The 15,882-nt window shown below is 37.4% G+C and overlaps 2 protein-coding genes across 10 annotated transcripts in view; one reads left to right on the top strand and one right to left on the bottom strand.

Annotated features, from left to right (window-relative positions):
• The window catches only part of IFTAP (intraflagellar transport associated protein), a 60,987-nt gene extending 50,687 nt beyond the window's left edge, over nt 1-10,300 (bottom strand). Inside the window, exons 1-3 of one of the 9 annotated variants that reach the window (XM_021925899.2) lie at nt 9,823-9,955; nt 9,515-9,565; nt 6,903-6,989 (exon numbers count right to left, since the gene is read on the bottom strand). The gene's annotated coding sequence lies outside the window, so the exon portion shown is untranslated. Of the gene's footprint in view, nt 1-6,902; nt 7,009-9,514; nt 9,566-9,822 lie in introns of those variants that run through there. The other 8 variants (XM_009186283.4, XM_017948485.3, XM_009186281.4 and 5 more) reach the window with 8 other exon arrangements.
• Nucleotides 6,345-12,797, top strand: RAG2 (recombination activating 2). The gene is made up of 2 exons (XM_003910018.5): nt 6,345-6,530; nt 10,542-12,797. Exon 2 carries the CDS (start codon nt 10,554-10,556, stop codon nt 12,150-12,152), a length of 1,599 nt encoding a protein of 532 aa, XP_003910067.1. The 5' UTR covers nt 6,345-6,530; nt 10,542-10,553; the 3' UTR covers nt 12,153-12,797.
• The last annotated feature ends 3,085 nt before the right edge of the window (nt 12,798-15,882 follow it).

Below are 15,882 nucleotides of genomic sequence, written 5' to 3'. Positions count from 1 at the left end.
GGCCAGAGGCTGAGCACATATTATACCATTATATATTAGCGACCCACCAATACAAATGAGAAAACAAAAGAAGAAACAAAAGGAATAAAGGGAAAGCAGAATATAAAACAAAACATCTCTTACAAAATAGAAAAGAACCTACACTCCTTTACTGTTTTTCATCAGGATGAAATAAAAAAACATACAATTAGAGCAAAAAGTATACACTGCACTTCAAGTCATGAGTTTTTATCAAAAGCCTTTTCTAACACGTAAAAGACATCAAACTCTTCATTATCACCAAAAAAGTTGGTAGTATAAGCATCTAGACTTCTACATATTATTAAATTCCCCTAGGTATATAGCCCTTTTCAGTGAATATTAAAGGAAGTATTTGGAAGGAGGTAGGAAAGCTTTGGGGATTATTGTTGACTACAAAGCTTTGAGAGAGAGATGAATTGCATTCCATGCAGCAGTAATAGAAGTATGTCTTACTAGCTATACGTTTCTCCTTGATACATTCTCACCAAAAGGAAAAGACAGCACATCCATCCTAAAAACTGCATATAATTTTTAAAATGTGGATTCAGATTATAAACAAAGATACCACAAAGGATGCCTTAACAAAAATAGATCTAGGTTCTTCCCTAAAGAGATTTATAATTTACATATTTACATATTCTTGTTTGTTTGTTTGTTTTTGAGACTGAGTTTTGCTCTTGTCACCCAGGCTGGAGTGCAGTGGCACAATCTCGACTCACTGCAGCCTCCACCTCCTGGGTTCAAGCGATTCTCCTGCCTCAGCCTCGTGAGTAGTTGGGATTACAGGCACCCACCACCACACCTGACTAATTTTTGAATTTTTAGTAGAGACAGGGTTTCACCATGTTGGCCAGGCTGGTCTCAAACATCTAACCTCAAGTGATCCGTCTACCTCGGCCTCCCAAAGTGCTGGGATTACAGGCGTTAGCCACTGTGCCTGACTGTAATTTACATATTCTATACAACACTCCATTTTTGTAATAGCAATAACTCAGATTTTTATGTTATACTATACTTATGCAAGATGTTAACATTGCAGAAGGCTGGACCAAGGATGCATGAGACCTCCCTATATACCTCTTTGGAACCTCCTGTGAATTCATTTTGTGAATCTGTAATTATTTTTTTCACTTAGAAAGGGGGGATGGAAACAGAGACGAATGATAAGTCAATTAAAACAAAAGATATTTAGGAAAAGTAAATTATCACTAAAAGTTTACCAAGAATGTGAGAACCAGGTGTGTTGTTTTCCCCCTACAGAAAACTCTGGGAGACAGACTAATACTGATCTATACAATTACATGCATAAACAGAAACTTTCCTCTTGAAAACTTTGCTTCCCTTTCCTGTTCATTCACCCAAGCTACTGTAATGAGGTTTCTTGAGGCTATCATTCATTAAGCCCTGCTGTTCATCATCCGCAGATTGTATAAGACCCACTTTATTTCCCCAAGTATACTCTTCCTCCTAGCTGTTTAAGTCAATCCAGAAATGTCTGCATTGACTCACTGAGGCAGGTCAAGTAAGTATTAGATTGTTTTCAGTTACACAGCTATTAATTCTATCAAACAAAGAAAAATGCAAACCAGTGAAGCATTTGAACTCTCCCCACTTACTCCCTATCATTTTTTAAAAACAGATTAACTGTGTACACAGAATCTGTAGGATACACTTATAAGACAAATCTCAGGAAATCCATTGTTTTTGAAATCAGAAAGTCTGCCTTTTCACAACCATTTTTGCTTCTTTTTTTTTTTTTAAGAATTTACAGTTGTGTGGAATTACAAGTAAACACCATACCTTCACCCCCTAACAAAACTCCTATAAGCACACTAACTGACCTCTAGACATTTATCAAGAAAAATCTGCCATACACGTATTTCAACCATGTCCAAAACTGATCTCCTAGCCTCAGAAATGCTATCAACTATACCAATGAGTTATGGACAGTAACGGCGAGTAATTCAGTGAACATTTTCTTCAAGACTCCTGATACAACTGTGAATCCATAAAGCAGTAGAGTTTCTGAGTCAACTTTATAGCCCTATAATCACACAATATTTCAATCATAAAAGATTAGTTCAAACATAATCCCACCCTCACATAAGATACAGTGTCCCACTAATGGTTACTTTATCTATACTGCATACTATGACACAAAGGCATTCACTCTTAATTAAAGTTGTCCCCTTCTCTCCAACTTCCTGAGCCTGTTAGCCACCTGCACAGCGCACAGGACTTTAAACAATACCAAGAAGTCTACTCTAAAGCAAAACCCACACAGCTGGTTAGGAGCAGGTGTAGACCAACTGAACTAAATCACCTAGGAGTTCATTTCAAAGTGTTTCAAAATGCCAGATCTCGCAAATAAAATCAAACTTTATTTCACTTGGCATTCTCTTAAAAGAAGTAAGATTTTAGATTTGTTTCCCAGCTATTTTGAATTATAAATTCCTAAGGTTGTGGAATAATAAATGGGCTGTAAGAGGTAATACAGTGCTTCCCCAGCTTCCAATTTCACTCAATACTTTATCTGCAATTTTGCCTCAATGTACAAAACATAACATACACATGCACATACATATATAAATAATTTCTTTTTGTCAATATGGTTTCTATACTCAAAGGTAGAAATTAAGAATCAGGTCAAGTGCAATAGCTCGTGCCTGTAACCCCAGCACTTGGGAAGGACAACTTGGGGGAACACTCTAGCCCAGTAGTTCAGGACCACCTGGGCAGTATAGTGAGACCTTATCTCTACAAAAAATTAAATAATTAGCTGAGCATGGTGGTGTCCATCTGTGGTCCCAGCTACTTGAGAGACTGAGGTGGGAGGATGACTTGAGCCCAGAAGGTGGAGGCTGAGTTGAGACAAGATTATGCCACTGCACTCCAGCCTGGGCAACACAGCGAGATCCTGTCTCCAAAAAAAAAAAGAATCACAAACTCCTTCAAACTCCTTTCCTTCTCTAAAAATAAAATCTTTCAGTAAATTTTTTTCTAGCAAGAAAAATTTTCCAGCCAAACTCCTCTGAAATTTTTTTTCCATTTTGTTTTCAAGCAAAGAATCCACCTTAAATCAGAAAGCATGAAACTTTTATAGGAAGATACTACTCATTCTGGTCAGGTGGCCATATCTAATTAATTGCTTTAAATAAAAAATGTCAAGTCACTTGTCATGTTCTTCTCTTGATAATCCATCATACTAACTGTAAATTGCTTCCTTCTATATATTTCCTCTTCCTTCCTCTTTTCTTTGTCAGTTTCAGTTGTGGCCCTATTATGGAATTCATTCAACAGGCCAAACATCTCCCTTTCCAACACAATTTATCTTACTTCCTCAAAACTCTGCCACTTAGTAAAACAGTAATCATTGTCCATGCTTATCCTAATGCTATGAAAAGTTGCCACTGACATTATTTCAAACACTAGTTAACTCACTGAGTGATAATGAAGTTTAAGCTGTTTCTCCATTTATAAAATGGTGATAGAAATGCTTGAGAGATGCACTACAGTTCTTGAAATGCACTGTCATGAATTCTGCCTCCCTCCAACCCACCATGTCCACAGATCCCTGCAGCTGTATTACCCTTGTCAAGTTATGTAAACTTTTCCGACCCTGAGTAGTTTGAGTGTAAAAATAAAGGGATTGGGCTTGAGGTTGGCTTCCATCTTTTTTTTCCAATTACATTTCCTTTTTGGTCCAATTATTATGCCAGGATATCCCATTACTAAGTTTTTATCTTTCCCATAAAATAAAGGTTGTTTTACTCTGTAATTTCACTGACTTGTATTCTTTGATTGTGTACTGGTTTTTTGAAATTTACTGAAGGATAAATCAATATGTTCTTGTAGGAGTTTGAATTTGATTTTGCCTCAAGGCTTAAAAATGGGCTGAGAAACTTATAATTGTGATTTCTTAATAAACTTCTAAGAACTTTTAAGAAAAGATGAATGTGGCAAGAATATAAGGCATGTTCATCTGCAACCAAAAGTTGCTTCATTCTACTATTATATATGTTCTTTAAGGCAGTGGTCCCCAACATTTTTGGCACCAGAGACTAGTTTCATGGAAGACAATTTTTCCATGGACCACAGTGAGGGGGCTGGCTTCAGAATGAAACTGTTCCACCTAAGATCATCAAGCATTAGATTCTCATAAGGAACACTCAACCTAGCTCCTTTGCATGCGCAGTTTACAATAGGGTTCACACTCCTATGATGATCTAATGCCACACAGCAGATCTGACAGGAGGCGGAGCTCAGGCAGTAAGGCTTGCCAACCTGCAGCTCACCTCCTGCTATGAAGCCCTGTTCCTAACAGACTGCTGACCGTACCTGTCCTTGGCCCAGGGATTGGCAACCCCTGCTTTAAGGGCAAGACCTGTGTCTGATTTTTTTTCTAATTCTCCACATGGTTTTATACATAGTAGATGCTCAATAAATATAGTTTACTATTTTATATTTAGTTTCAATGCTGAGGAATTCGGGAGATCAGGGACCTTGTATGAGATCACTGTAAATCTAATGCTCTCCTAACGGTATAGCAAGGACTTGGAGTCTTAAAACCCATTTTCAAATGTGCTACTAACTTCTAGTCTCCTCAGGAGACAACTACTCGTTCAGCAACTAATTATTATGCTAAAAATGGCCTGTTAGTAAAATCCAAAGGCTAAAACATGTCTAAACCTACCCATGGTTTCTATCTTTGCATTTCTTATTTTATATTTACAGTGGAGACATCCAATATATCAACTTTATGACAGTTGTCCTTATTGTTGCTCTAATTTCAAGTATCTTATACATAAAACACATAAATAGGTTAGAGAAATAACCCAACATCCTTTTGCAGATTAAAAAAATCATCATGGAAGGCACTAGAAGAGATGATGATGCTGTTTAAAGGATGGGTCGACATTTCAAATGATGAGAATCAACCAAGCAATTGAACTACACACATCTGTTTAAAAAAAAATCAACCCTGAAAATATACACACTAAAATTTTGCAAAAAAATTAAAGTAGTCACTATACAAATATATTTACAGCATCTTCATTAGGTAACATTTACTGTATACATTCTATATACTAGACATTTTAATCCATTAAGCCTTAAAACAACGTAATTACTACTCCCATCTTAGAGATAAGAAAACTGACACTCAAAAAGGTCACAACATTGAAACTCAAACCCAGATTTGCCTACCTCTGTTCACTACATTTTATCACCTCAGCCATATGGAAACTGATCAAATGACCAACAACAGTGGAAGGTCAGGTAAATTATATTACATTTACTTAATGTAATGTTATGCTACTATTAGAAATTATAGGCTGGGCAAGGTGGCTCACACCTGTAATGCCAGCACTTTGGGAGGCCATGGCAGGCAGATCACCCAAGGTTAGGAGTTTGAGACTAGACTGGCCAACACAGTAAAACCCCATCTCTACTAAAAATACAAAAATTAGTTGGGTGTCATGGCATGTGCCTGTTATCCCAGCTATTTGGGAGGCTGAGGTAGGAGAATCGCTTGAACCTGGGAAGCAGAGGTTGCAGTGAGCCGAGATCATGCCACTGCACTCCAGCCTGGGAGACAGACGGGACTCCATCTCAAAAAAAAAAAAAAAAAAAAGGTAAAGGTAAGAAATTATAAAGGTAATTTTTTGCTATCCAGATCATTATGGAATATTAATCTCTTCCTTGGCTAAACACTTTACATACATTACCTCATTTAATCTTTTCTCAACAGCTTTTTGAAGTAAATATTTCTATTATCATCATTTCAGAGACAGAGAAACAAAGGCTTAAGTATTAAGATGACTTTACCTGAAAAAATAGCAGAGCTAGCAGAGAAAACCAGGTGAGCTTGACCCCAAAGCCCATTTTCTTAATCATTAAACTGTATTATTACACAGTAGCTGCCTGATATAAAATTGGTAGAGGGCCTGGAATAATTATAACTCTTTCCTTCTGAGTCTTGCATTAAAGAAAATGAGACCACAAAAGAGTACTTCAAAGTTAAAATGAATAGCCCTGGTATTAGTGGTCTCTGCTTTAGGACAAATAATTTCTCATTTGATTCAAAATAGTATTTATTTAAACCACAGAAACTGTATGCATTTCTTCTGTGTTTTTCTAAAATGTTTTTAATTTTTAAAAATCAAGTTTTGAACAGATTTCTTTTTATCTTTACAAATAGTGAATTGTGTTGCCATTTTTGCTAGTAGTGAAATAGTTAAATCCTGAGGGTACACCCTGGTGGGTAACTCCCTCAACCATCTAAAGAGAGAGAGAGAGAGAAAAAAAAAAAAGGTCATAGTCAGTTACTCCCATTAGATCAGTGTTCATGAGAACATCTGCAGGCACACATACACACTCTCTTTACACTCAGCCTTCTGCTTGCCACAGTCATAGTGCGCAGTCAGTGAATCTTCCCCAGGTGCTGACAATTAATACCTGGTTTAGCGGCAAAGATTCAGAGAGGCGTGAGCAGCCCCTCTGGCTTTCAGGTAGGTCTGATACCTTCATTTCTACCAAAGCTAAAAAATGGGAGCCTATGTTCATAAACTTTAAGGGAATGAAGATGCCACACTTTGACAGTGTGTTAGTTACAGATGGATTTGGTATCTAGATACGGAAGGGATGAGTAGAATTTGGAAAATGTGGGGCTTTCTGTTCTCTGGCAGCTTCAGGGATTTAATTCTTAGGCCTTTAGAGCACTATTATTAATCTTAGTACATAAATCGTTCTCTGGCCTAAGTATAGGAAGGAAGATCTAATCCTGCTTTTACTGCCAGCAAAAATAAAATAATGTATGCCTCAAACCTGATTAACAGTGCAAGATAGTGTTATTCACACATTAAATGCCTGAAGTTACTTACATGAGGTTACCTGCTACTCTGGAGCAATCAGGAAAACATGGCCAGCACAGATCAGCAAGATTTAATGTTTCAGAGTACAGTATCTTTCTTTGGAAAAGAAAAAGTCGGTTCAGATGTGGGGAACTATAAACCCAGACCTCATATCATGAGTCCTTTTATTATACTCAACTATGCCCTAGCATCACAGTGAATAAATGAAAATCTCCCTGCTGAAGAATGTTAGCATGGGGTTGGGAAAATTGTATATATTTATTGGTCCTATATTTCTGTCCTTTACAAAGAATCTTTAATGTGTTGACCGTGAAACCTCCCTCAGCTGAAGAACACGGTCTCATTTTTTTAAATCTGTCTGTTTTATATAGCCTATTAAAAGGAAAATACTTCAGTAGGTTATTTTAGATATAGTATAATCATTCAAAAACTCTTTTTAAAAACCAAGATGTGACTAATACAGTCATATTGAAACCATGGAAGAGAAACAATAGTCTACTCCAGTGAAAAATATATTCAAGTCAATAAAGCAAAATTTCAAAAACTAAATGGGCAAAATAATGTGAAAACACTTTCCATATTCCTGTTTATTCTTTAAATGCATACATCATCTGGTTAAAGTGAGTAATCTAAAAATTACTCACACCTTAACTGTGTTACAAGAGGAGGTAATTCATCTTAGCAATAAGAAACTTTACCACTGTTTTTAGGGCCTTGAAATTATGAAATGAGCCAAAAGCAGGGCATCAAAGGGAAAACTGGTCAAAAGCCCTATTTCAAAAATCTTTAGGGCCTAGACTAAGTTACAAAAATGGACAATCCTCCTTACGTCTTGCCCAAGAAAATGTTTCTGTGTAATCTACAATAATCATGTTTTCACTTATGAGAAGCCAAAATTCCTACAGCAACCTTAAAGCGAAACCAAAGGGTGACAATGAAAACATAGTTTTAAAAGTAAGTGTTCTTGAAAAATCCCTTTGTGGGATTTTTCAAGTGGTAATGCAATCCATTACCACTGTATGGCTTGCCTTGTATCTCAGAAGTGGTCACCACAAGTGTTTGAAACCAGCTGGCCTTGGCTTCAGTGTTCCCCCTACCCAAATTGGAACAACTCTCTGATCATAATCACTCAGGCTGAGTGTAATCACCTACAGTTTTCTGAAGTGAGGGTCAATAAGGTCTCCTTTTACTTTCTATGAATAGCATTTTTCATAGTTGCTCAGATGCCTTCACTCATGTAGGCCTGGGTAGGCCATGATATAAATAAAACACTGCCCAGATTATTTTTAAGCAGGACAGGTTGCTGAATGTACAACTGAGGGAGAGAGGCTTGCTTTCATAACTTTGATAATAATGCTTCTCAGACACCATTTCCTCACCTGCTTTAATAACCCACCGGATAACTGTTAAAAGATCACCCCCTTAGGAGTCTCCCAAGTAGACTAAAAATAATAACTACAAGAGATTATTTAGCAGTAAATTACAGCTGATCTACAGAAATTCTTAAAGCAAAAAAAAAAAAAAGAAACCCACCAACATCTCATTAGAGTGACCAGAGATTCTAAATAGTTCAAGGAATCTTTGCAGAAGGAATAAAGATAAATTAGATAAATTATAGTACCAACTAACATTTATTGAGTGTTTATGTGCCAGGCACTGTTCTATTTGACTTACACATGCTATCCCATTTATTTCTCAAAACAGCCCAGTGAATAGATACCAAGATTATCCCCATTTTACAGATAAAAATAACAGAGAGAAAAATAACTTGCCCAGGGTGGTTACACAGCAACTAAGTGTTAGAGCCTAATTTGGACTCAGAGAATTCAACTTTAGGGCCTGTATATTTAATGAAGGTTAGACAAAGGGTGACAAAAGGAATAAAATATTAACTATCTTCTGTTAATAAATTAACTACTACCAGCACCCTCATCATATATGTTTATCCAATTCTTTTTAGTTCAAATGTTTATCTATCTATACCCATTGACCTGATTCCCAGATCCTAAAGCCCCTTCTCATCCTCTCCAACCTTATCAACTGCCATTACTGGCAGGTGCGTATGCACTAGACCTTACTTTTTGGTAAATTTTTTAAAAATCTTAATAATAACTATCATCTACTGTGTGCAAATCCCTGTTCTAAGTGCTTTACGTACATTCAACTATTAATCATAACTGACATCAATATATGAGGTTGGTAAAATTATTATCTCAGTTTTCAGATGAGGAAACTGAGGCACACAGAAGTTAAAGAACTTGCCCAAAGTCATGTAGTTAGTGGCAGAGCCAGGATTTGAATACAGCCAGTAAGCATTCACAGTCCATACTCTTAGCCATTGTTTATACCGCTTTTGAACCACATTAAGAATTAACTCTTAAAAGTCAAGTATTCTGTACTATTTTGTTTCCTTTAATATTTGGTGCACAGGACTTCACACTGCAAACAGGCAGTGTATTTCACGTCTCTCTAAGGTAAACAATAATAAAATAGAAATTTATCAAGCTTCCTTCATCTAGTAAATATTCTTTTTGTTGTAACACAAGTATGAAATCCTGAATAATTCAAACATTTCGCTTCTTAGTCCCTGCTTTCTTACTACAGAATTATTAAAGAATTACCTAAAAGTTTTTGGACTGGAAAGATGTGAAAAAGCGACTAACTCTATTTTCCTAGAATGAAGATGAAAAGGAGATGTGTTTAGGAACCTTCTCTGCTTCCCTAAAAGAACCCTAAAAACAGTAGTAAAAACAGTGAAGAAAACAAAGGGCCTTTTGTATTTCAATTACTAAATGTAGAAGTGGTAAAAATCATTAACAGGCAATGTCTCCCCTGCACTCGAGGGATTCAAAGACCCATCTTTCTGTTCTGTAAGACAGTCACGGCTTTTGTAACCTCGGTGACCCCTTCAACCTCCCGCCCCAAGCACCTCCGAGGTCCTCAGGGGTGTAATTTTGAGTCGCGCTCCTAAGCATCCAGACAGGCAGGACACCGTAACGACATCTCTGCCGGGAGTCCCTTCAGACTGCGGTCTCCAGGCAACCGCACTCCAACAGAAGCAGTTGTGCTTCCTACCGGGTCACCTGTTGAAAAGTCCCCAGGAGAGGCTCCAACAATACCAGGGTAGCGGTTTGCCCGACACCGCTCCGGGCGCTGCAGCCTTCCGGCAACCCGGATGTTGGGTCGGTGTAGCCACTCTCACCTCCCATTCCCTAGTTTTCCTCCTTGGCTCCCATCTAGTCACTTCGCACCTTCCGCTAGTCTTTATTCAGAGACACATTCCAGGAGTCCCCTCTCCCAGAGCAACAAAGACAGATTTCCAAAGCTACACATCCCAGAGAAAACGGATTCTTGGGAAATGTGGTTCTTTCAGCTGACGCGTGGTGACTCTTTACGGAAAAGGACTACAATTCCCAGAAATCCTAGGGAGAATAGTTCGTGGCTAAAACATGTCCCAGCTCCTTGGATGGCATGGCAGTAAAGGTTCTGTGGCTCTTTACTGCCCCAACTCCTTGGATTTTCCTCATTCAGTCCCACTGCAAGCGTGTGGGAGGACTTTTAAAAAATGCTATTTACATGTGAAGGAATCTAAATACGATGATTTACATGAAGCGATCTCTAAGTAATTTTATTTTATAATTCTTTCAGACAAAAATCTACATGCCATCAGAAAATATGTCTCTGCAGATGGTAACAGTCAGTAATAACATAGCCTTAATTCAACCAGGCTTCTCACTGATGAATTTTGATGGACAAGTTTTCTTCTTTGGCCAAAAGGGATGGCCCAAAAGATCCTGCCCCACTGGAGTTTTCCACTTGGATGTAAAGCATAACCATGTCAAACTGAAGCCTACAATTTTCTCTAAGGATTCCTGCTACCTCCCTCCTCTTCGCTACCCAGCTACTTGCACATTCAAAGGCGACTTGGACTCTGAAAAGCATCAATACATCATCCATGGAGGGAAAACACCAAACAATGAGCTTTCAGATAAGATTTATGTCATGTCTATTGTTTGCAAGAACAACAAAAGGGTTACTTTTCGCTGCACAGAGAAAGACTTGGTCGGCGATGTTCCTGAAGCCAGATATGGTCATTCCATTAATGTGGTGTATAGCCGAGGGAAAAGTATGGGTGTTCTCTTTGGAGGACGCTCATACATGCCTTCTACCCACAGAACCACAGAAAAATGGAATAGTGTAGCTGACTGCCTGCCCCATGTTTTCCTGGTGGATTTTGAATTTGGGTGTGCTACATCATACATTCTTCCAGAACTTCAGGATGGGCTATCTTTTCATGTCTCTATTGCCAAAAATGATACCATCTATATTTTAGGAGGACATTCACTTGCCAATAATATCCGGCCTGCCAACCTGTACAGAATAAGGGTTGATCTTCCCTTGGGTAGCCCAGCTGTGAATTGCACAGTCTTGCCAGGAGGAATCTCTGTCTCCAGTGCAATCCTGACTCAAACTAACAAGGATGAATTTGTTATTGTTGGTGGATATCAGCTTGAAAACCAAAAAAGAATGATCTGCAACATAATCTCTTTAGAGGACAACAAGATAGAAATTCGTGAGATGGAGACCCCAGATTGGACCCCAGACATTAAGCACAGCAAAATATGGTTTGGAAGCAACATGGGAAATGGAACTGTTTTTCTTGGCATACCAGGAGACAATAAACAAGTTGTTTCAGAAGCATTCTATTTCTATACATTGAAATGTGCTGAAGATGATACGAATGAAGAGCAAACAACATTCACAAACAGTCAGACATCAACAGAAGATCCAGGGGATTCCACTCCCTTTGAAGACTCTGAAGAATTTTGTTTCAGTGCAGAAGCAAATAGTTTTGATGGTGATGATGAATTTGACACCTATAATGAAGATGATGAAGAAGATGAGTCTGAGACAGGCTACTGGATTACATGCTGCCCTACTTGTGACGTGGATATCAACACTTGGGTGCCATTCTATTCAACCGAGCTGAACAAACCCGCCATGATCTACTGTTCTCATGGGGATGGGCACTGGGTCCATGCTCAGTGCATGGATCTGGCAGAACGCACGCTCATCCATCTGTCAGCAGGAAGCAACAAGTATTACTGCAATGAGCATGTGGAGATAGCAAGAGCTCTACACACTCCCCAAAGAGTCCTACCCTTAAAAAAGCCTCCAATGAAATCCCTCCGTAAAAAAGGTTCTGGAAAAATCTTGACTCCTGCCAAGAAATCCTTTCTTAGAAGGTTGTTTGATTAGTTTTGCAAAAGCCTTTCAGATTCAGGTATATGGAACTTCTGAACCTATTTTAAAAATCATAACATTGATTTTAAAAATATGTTTTTATTTTTGTTTATTTTAAATGCCTATGTTTTCTTTTAGTTACATGAATTAAGGGCCAGAAAAATGTGTTTATAATGCAATGATAAATAAAGTCACTCTAGAACCTATACATTTTGAAAATATTTTACCCGAATACTCAATTTACTAATTTATTCTTAACTGAGAATTTCTGATCTGACTTTTTTTTATTCACCAAAACTTAAACATCCAGAAGCAGTAATAATCATCAAGGTATGTTTATATTTCTTATATGAGTCTTGGTAACAAATAACCTATAGAGTGGTTATGACAAATTTAGCCAATAATGAAATTAACACACAAAAGAATTAATTATTTTGTGCAATATAACAATTCAGCAGTTGGCCAAAACTTAAAAGCAAGATCAACTACATCCCACATCAGTGTTCTTTATATACATTCAAGCAACCCCTTGGATTATGCTTATGAACAAGTTAGTTCCTCATAGATTTACAGATGTAGATATAAATATAAATATACATATACATATGGATAGATAATGTTCTCCACGATATGAACGAAGAAATAAAGAATTTACATCAAGTTTGATATGTTTTCTTGAATTATTTGTGTGCATTTTCTTTAAGGATTTCCCCTCCCCGTTATATGATGGATGAATGATGTGCCAAAGTCAGTCATTTTAATTAATTATTTGTGGGCATTTTCATGGAAAATTGAAGCCCATTGCTCTTAGTACTCTGGAAAAAGGAAATGAGTAAGAATACAATAAGAAAGGCCCACCAAATAAATCTCATGGAGAATAATAATATTGATTATTTCCCAAAATAATATGTTAGAATTTCATCGCATTTACAGGCAGAAGATTTAAATAGAGGAAAAGAAATGTATTTGTGTGCGTGTGTGTGTAGTTAACATGTGGAGATTGCTGCCAGTGAATATTATAAAATCAGTGATCTTGCCAAGGTTTAATTAGACACTCGCTAGGATGAAACTAGTTGAAATGACTGTTAATTTTAAGGTTTCAAGACATCAGTTGATAGCTAGATTACCTTAAAAACAAATTTCTTTCCTCCTGGAATATTTTCCTGAAAAAAAAAAACAAAACATTTTTCTGGAAAAACCTTAACTTAAGAGCTTCAGCCACAGTTACAGTGAAGACTCTTACTCTTCACTGAAAGTCTACAGTGTGTAAGGTACAACTAGCAAATTTAGGGGAAACATGAATTATACAAGAGATGAAACGCTGAAGCACAAGTTCTTCTGCTGATAGTTCCATGTGCCAGATACTGAAGTTAATTTTGATAAACTGAATCATGTTCACTCTGTTTCAATAACGTTGCTCGCTGAATATTCCTGTTGAACAATCGTTTCATGTTGATTTGATTTTTTGTTGTTTCCATCACCTATGTAAAAATAATAAAATATAAAAATCTTCTGTTTATATTGATTTACTCAAATTATTAAGATATGTTACCTAAATAAAGGCAAAATTAAACTAATTTTTTCAGGGTCAGTCCACTTAGATTTTTTTTCTATTTGTTAGTAGAAAATGGCACAAATTGGAGTGAAAATATGCTTTACAGAGTCCAAAAGTGAAATTTCCTCAAGGAGTAGGTATATTCTGTCTTCTTGATTTGTCTGCAGTGATTCAGTGGCTAAAGAATTATTACCACATATTTATTTTGTAGCCAACGAATCCAGATATGGTAATCTAAGTGATTCAGTTGTGAACTCACTGAGTTTCTTAGTCAAACTCAGATCTCACCAGCATAGCTGCTTTTGGGGGAGGGTGTGTGTGTGTGTGTGTGTGTGTGTGTGTGTCAACAGCATGCAAATTGGTTATACAGATTATATATTTGAGTAAAATTAAGTCTTTTTTATGTCATCTCAGCAATCAGTTTATTCGATGTGACTTTAAGATAATGTCGTTGCTTTTCTAATAAGCTAATGCAAACATTCAAATGAGCCACGTTAGAAAAGCAGACACCTATTTCAGCAATATTGCCTTTGCCAAAAATGTTTCAGGGACTCACATTTCAATCAATCACTTTCAGAATCCATGGTTCATTCCCTTGAAGATGTTCAACAGCTGTACCTCTTTCTTCATTAAAGATGGATTTAATTTCTGGAAACAGACAAGTGTCATTTGAAATCCAGCAGAGTGAGATTTTCACATTACACTACCACTGTAGGTCAAAAACAAAGTGTGAATACAAGCTAACAAAATGGATTTTCTGATATGGCTTATGAATGGGTTTTAAAGGAAAGTCCCAAAATTGTTTGCACAAGACTACAGGAGTAGTATCAAGAAATAAGTATATGGCTTCCCAAGGTAATCATTTCAGGTGACTATACAAGTCTGTGAGTACAGGTGAGTTCAATGTTTTAGGGGAAAGGGAAAGTATAAAGAAAAAGAAATTGTTATTCCAAAGGCTCTGGGGAGAGATGAAGCTTGTCACATTTGAAGAACTGAAAGGTCAGCCTGGTTAAAACACAGTAAACAAGTAGGGGTGGAATGGCATGAGCCCAGAGAGCCTGGCAGGGCCTAGGGATCCAATTTTTCATCAGTAAAATAAAATCACTAAGGGCCAAGCACATTATCATAAACTGAAAAATAATGTATACTCTTGTTATATGTGTATTCAAAAACATGGTTTCATTATTCTCTATCATTGTGAAATAAATGCAGACACTGAGTAAAAATTATTTAAGAGGGTATTTGCCAGAGATTTTACCATAATAAACATACATAATACACATTCCAACTGACAAATACAAAATCTAGACCACACATCATCAAGGACTACATAAAAATATTTTAGGTAGCCTAAGTTCTATTCACTCTTTATATCCTAGTTTAGATACCTCCTCCCTCTAGAAGACTTCTCTGAACCCCACTATCTTTTACAGCTTAAATACTCAGGGTGCAAGAAATAAACTTGGCTGTATTTTTCTCTAACTCAGCTTACATACTATTATGAATCTCTTTGACTGTATGCTGGAAATATAATTTCAACAATTTTAGAGTTCTACCTATCTTCACCCAACTTTTCATCCAAGTTCCAGGGAGAAATATAATGCTGAGTTGTCAGGAGAGGGGTGATGAAAGGTGAAGTATCTGGTGCTTAGGGTCATCTTTCCTCCTCATCAACTTCAGCTACAGCATCCATCGCCATTATCAGACTTGGAGGATGATCCTGAATTGCAGCTCAGTCTTCACTGCAGTTCGTCCTTATGTCTAGCCCTCTCTAAGCTGCTTTCTGGTCTCTAGAGCTAACATGATGACAAGGAGATCATTCTGCCTCTTCCTTTCCCAGCATGGCCACAGTTCTCTGTTTGGGACCATCTAGGAACTTGTTTATTTCTGTACCTTTCTTGGGCACATCCTACTACTGTTGCAGCTTTCTGGACCACAGATTCTCGTCCAAACTATCACTGGCTAAACACACATCACCAACATTTCACCTCTGGATGTTACTTGTTTCCTAAGCTCTATCACGGAAGATGCACATCCCCACTGCTCCCAACTCCCAGAAACTAATCTGGGATTCCTAGTGCTCTCTCCAACTCCACAGCTCAGCCCAAGGTATATGGTATGAAGAATTCTTTTCCCTGGGACCCACACTGTCTGCTCACTCCATCTTTGTCTCAAATTCACTTCTCAAAA

The sequence above is a fragment of the Papio anubis genome, chromosome 12, assembly GCF_008728515.1.
Source record: "Papio anubis isolate 15944 chromosome 12, Panubis1.0, whole genome shotgun sequence".
NCBI lineage: Eukaryota > Metazoa > Chordata > Mammalia > Primates > Cercopithecidae > Papio > Papio anubis.
This window is presented reverse-complemented; position numbering and strand designations above follow the sequence as displayed.

What these genes read in the sequence shown, in the direction of transcription:
- RAG2 (XM_003910018.5), top strand. Translation starts at nt 10,554, where the DNA reads ATGCCATCAGAAAATATGTCTCTGCAGATGGTAACAGTCAGTAATAAC.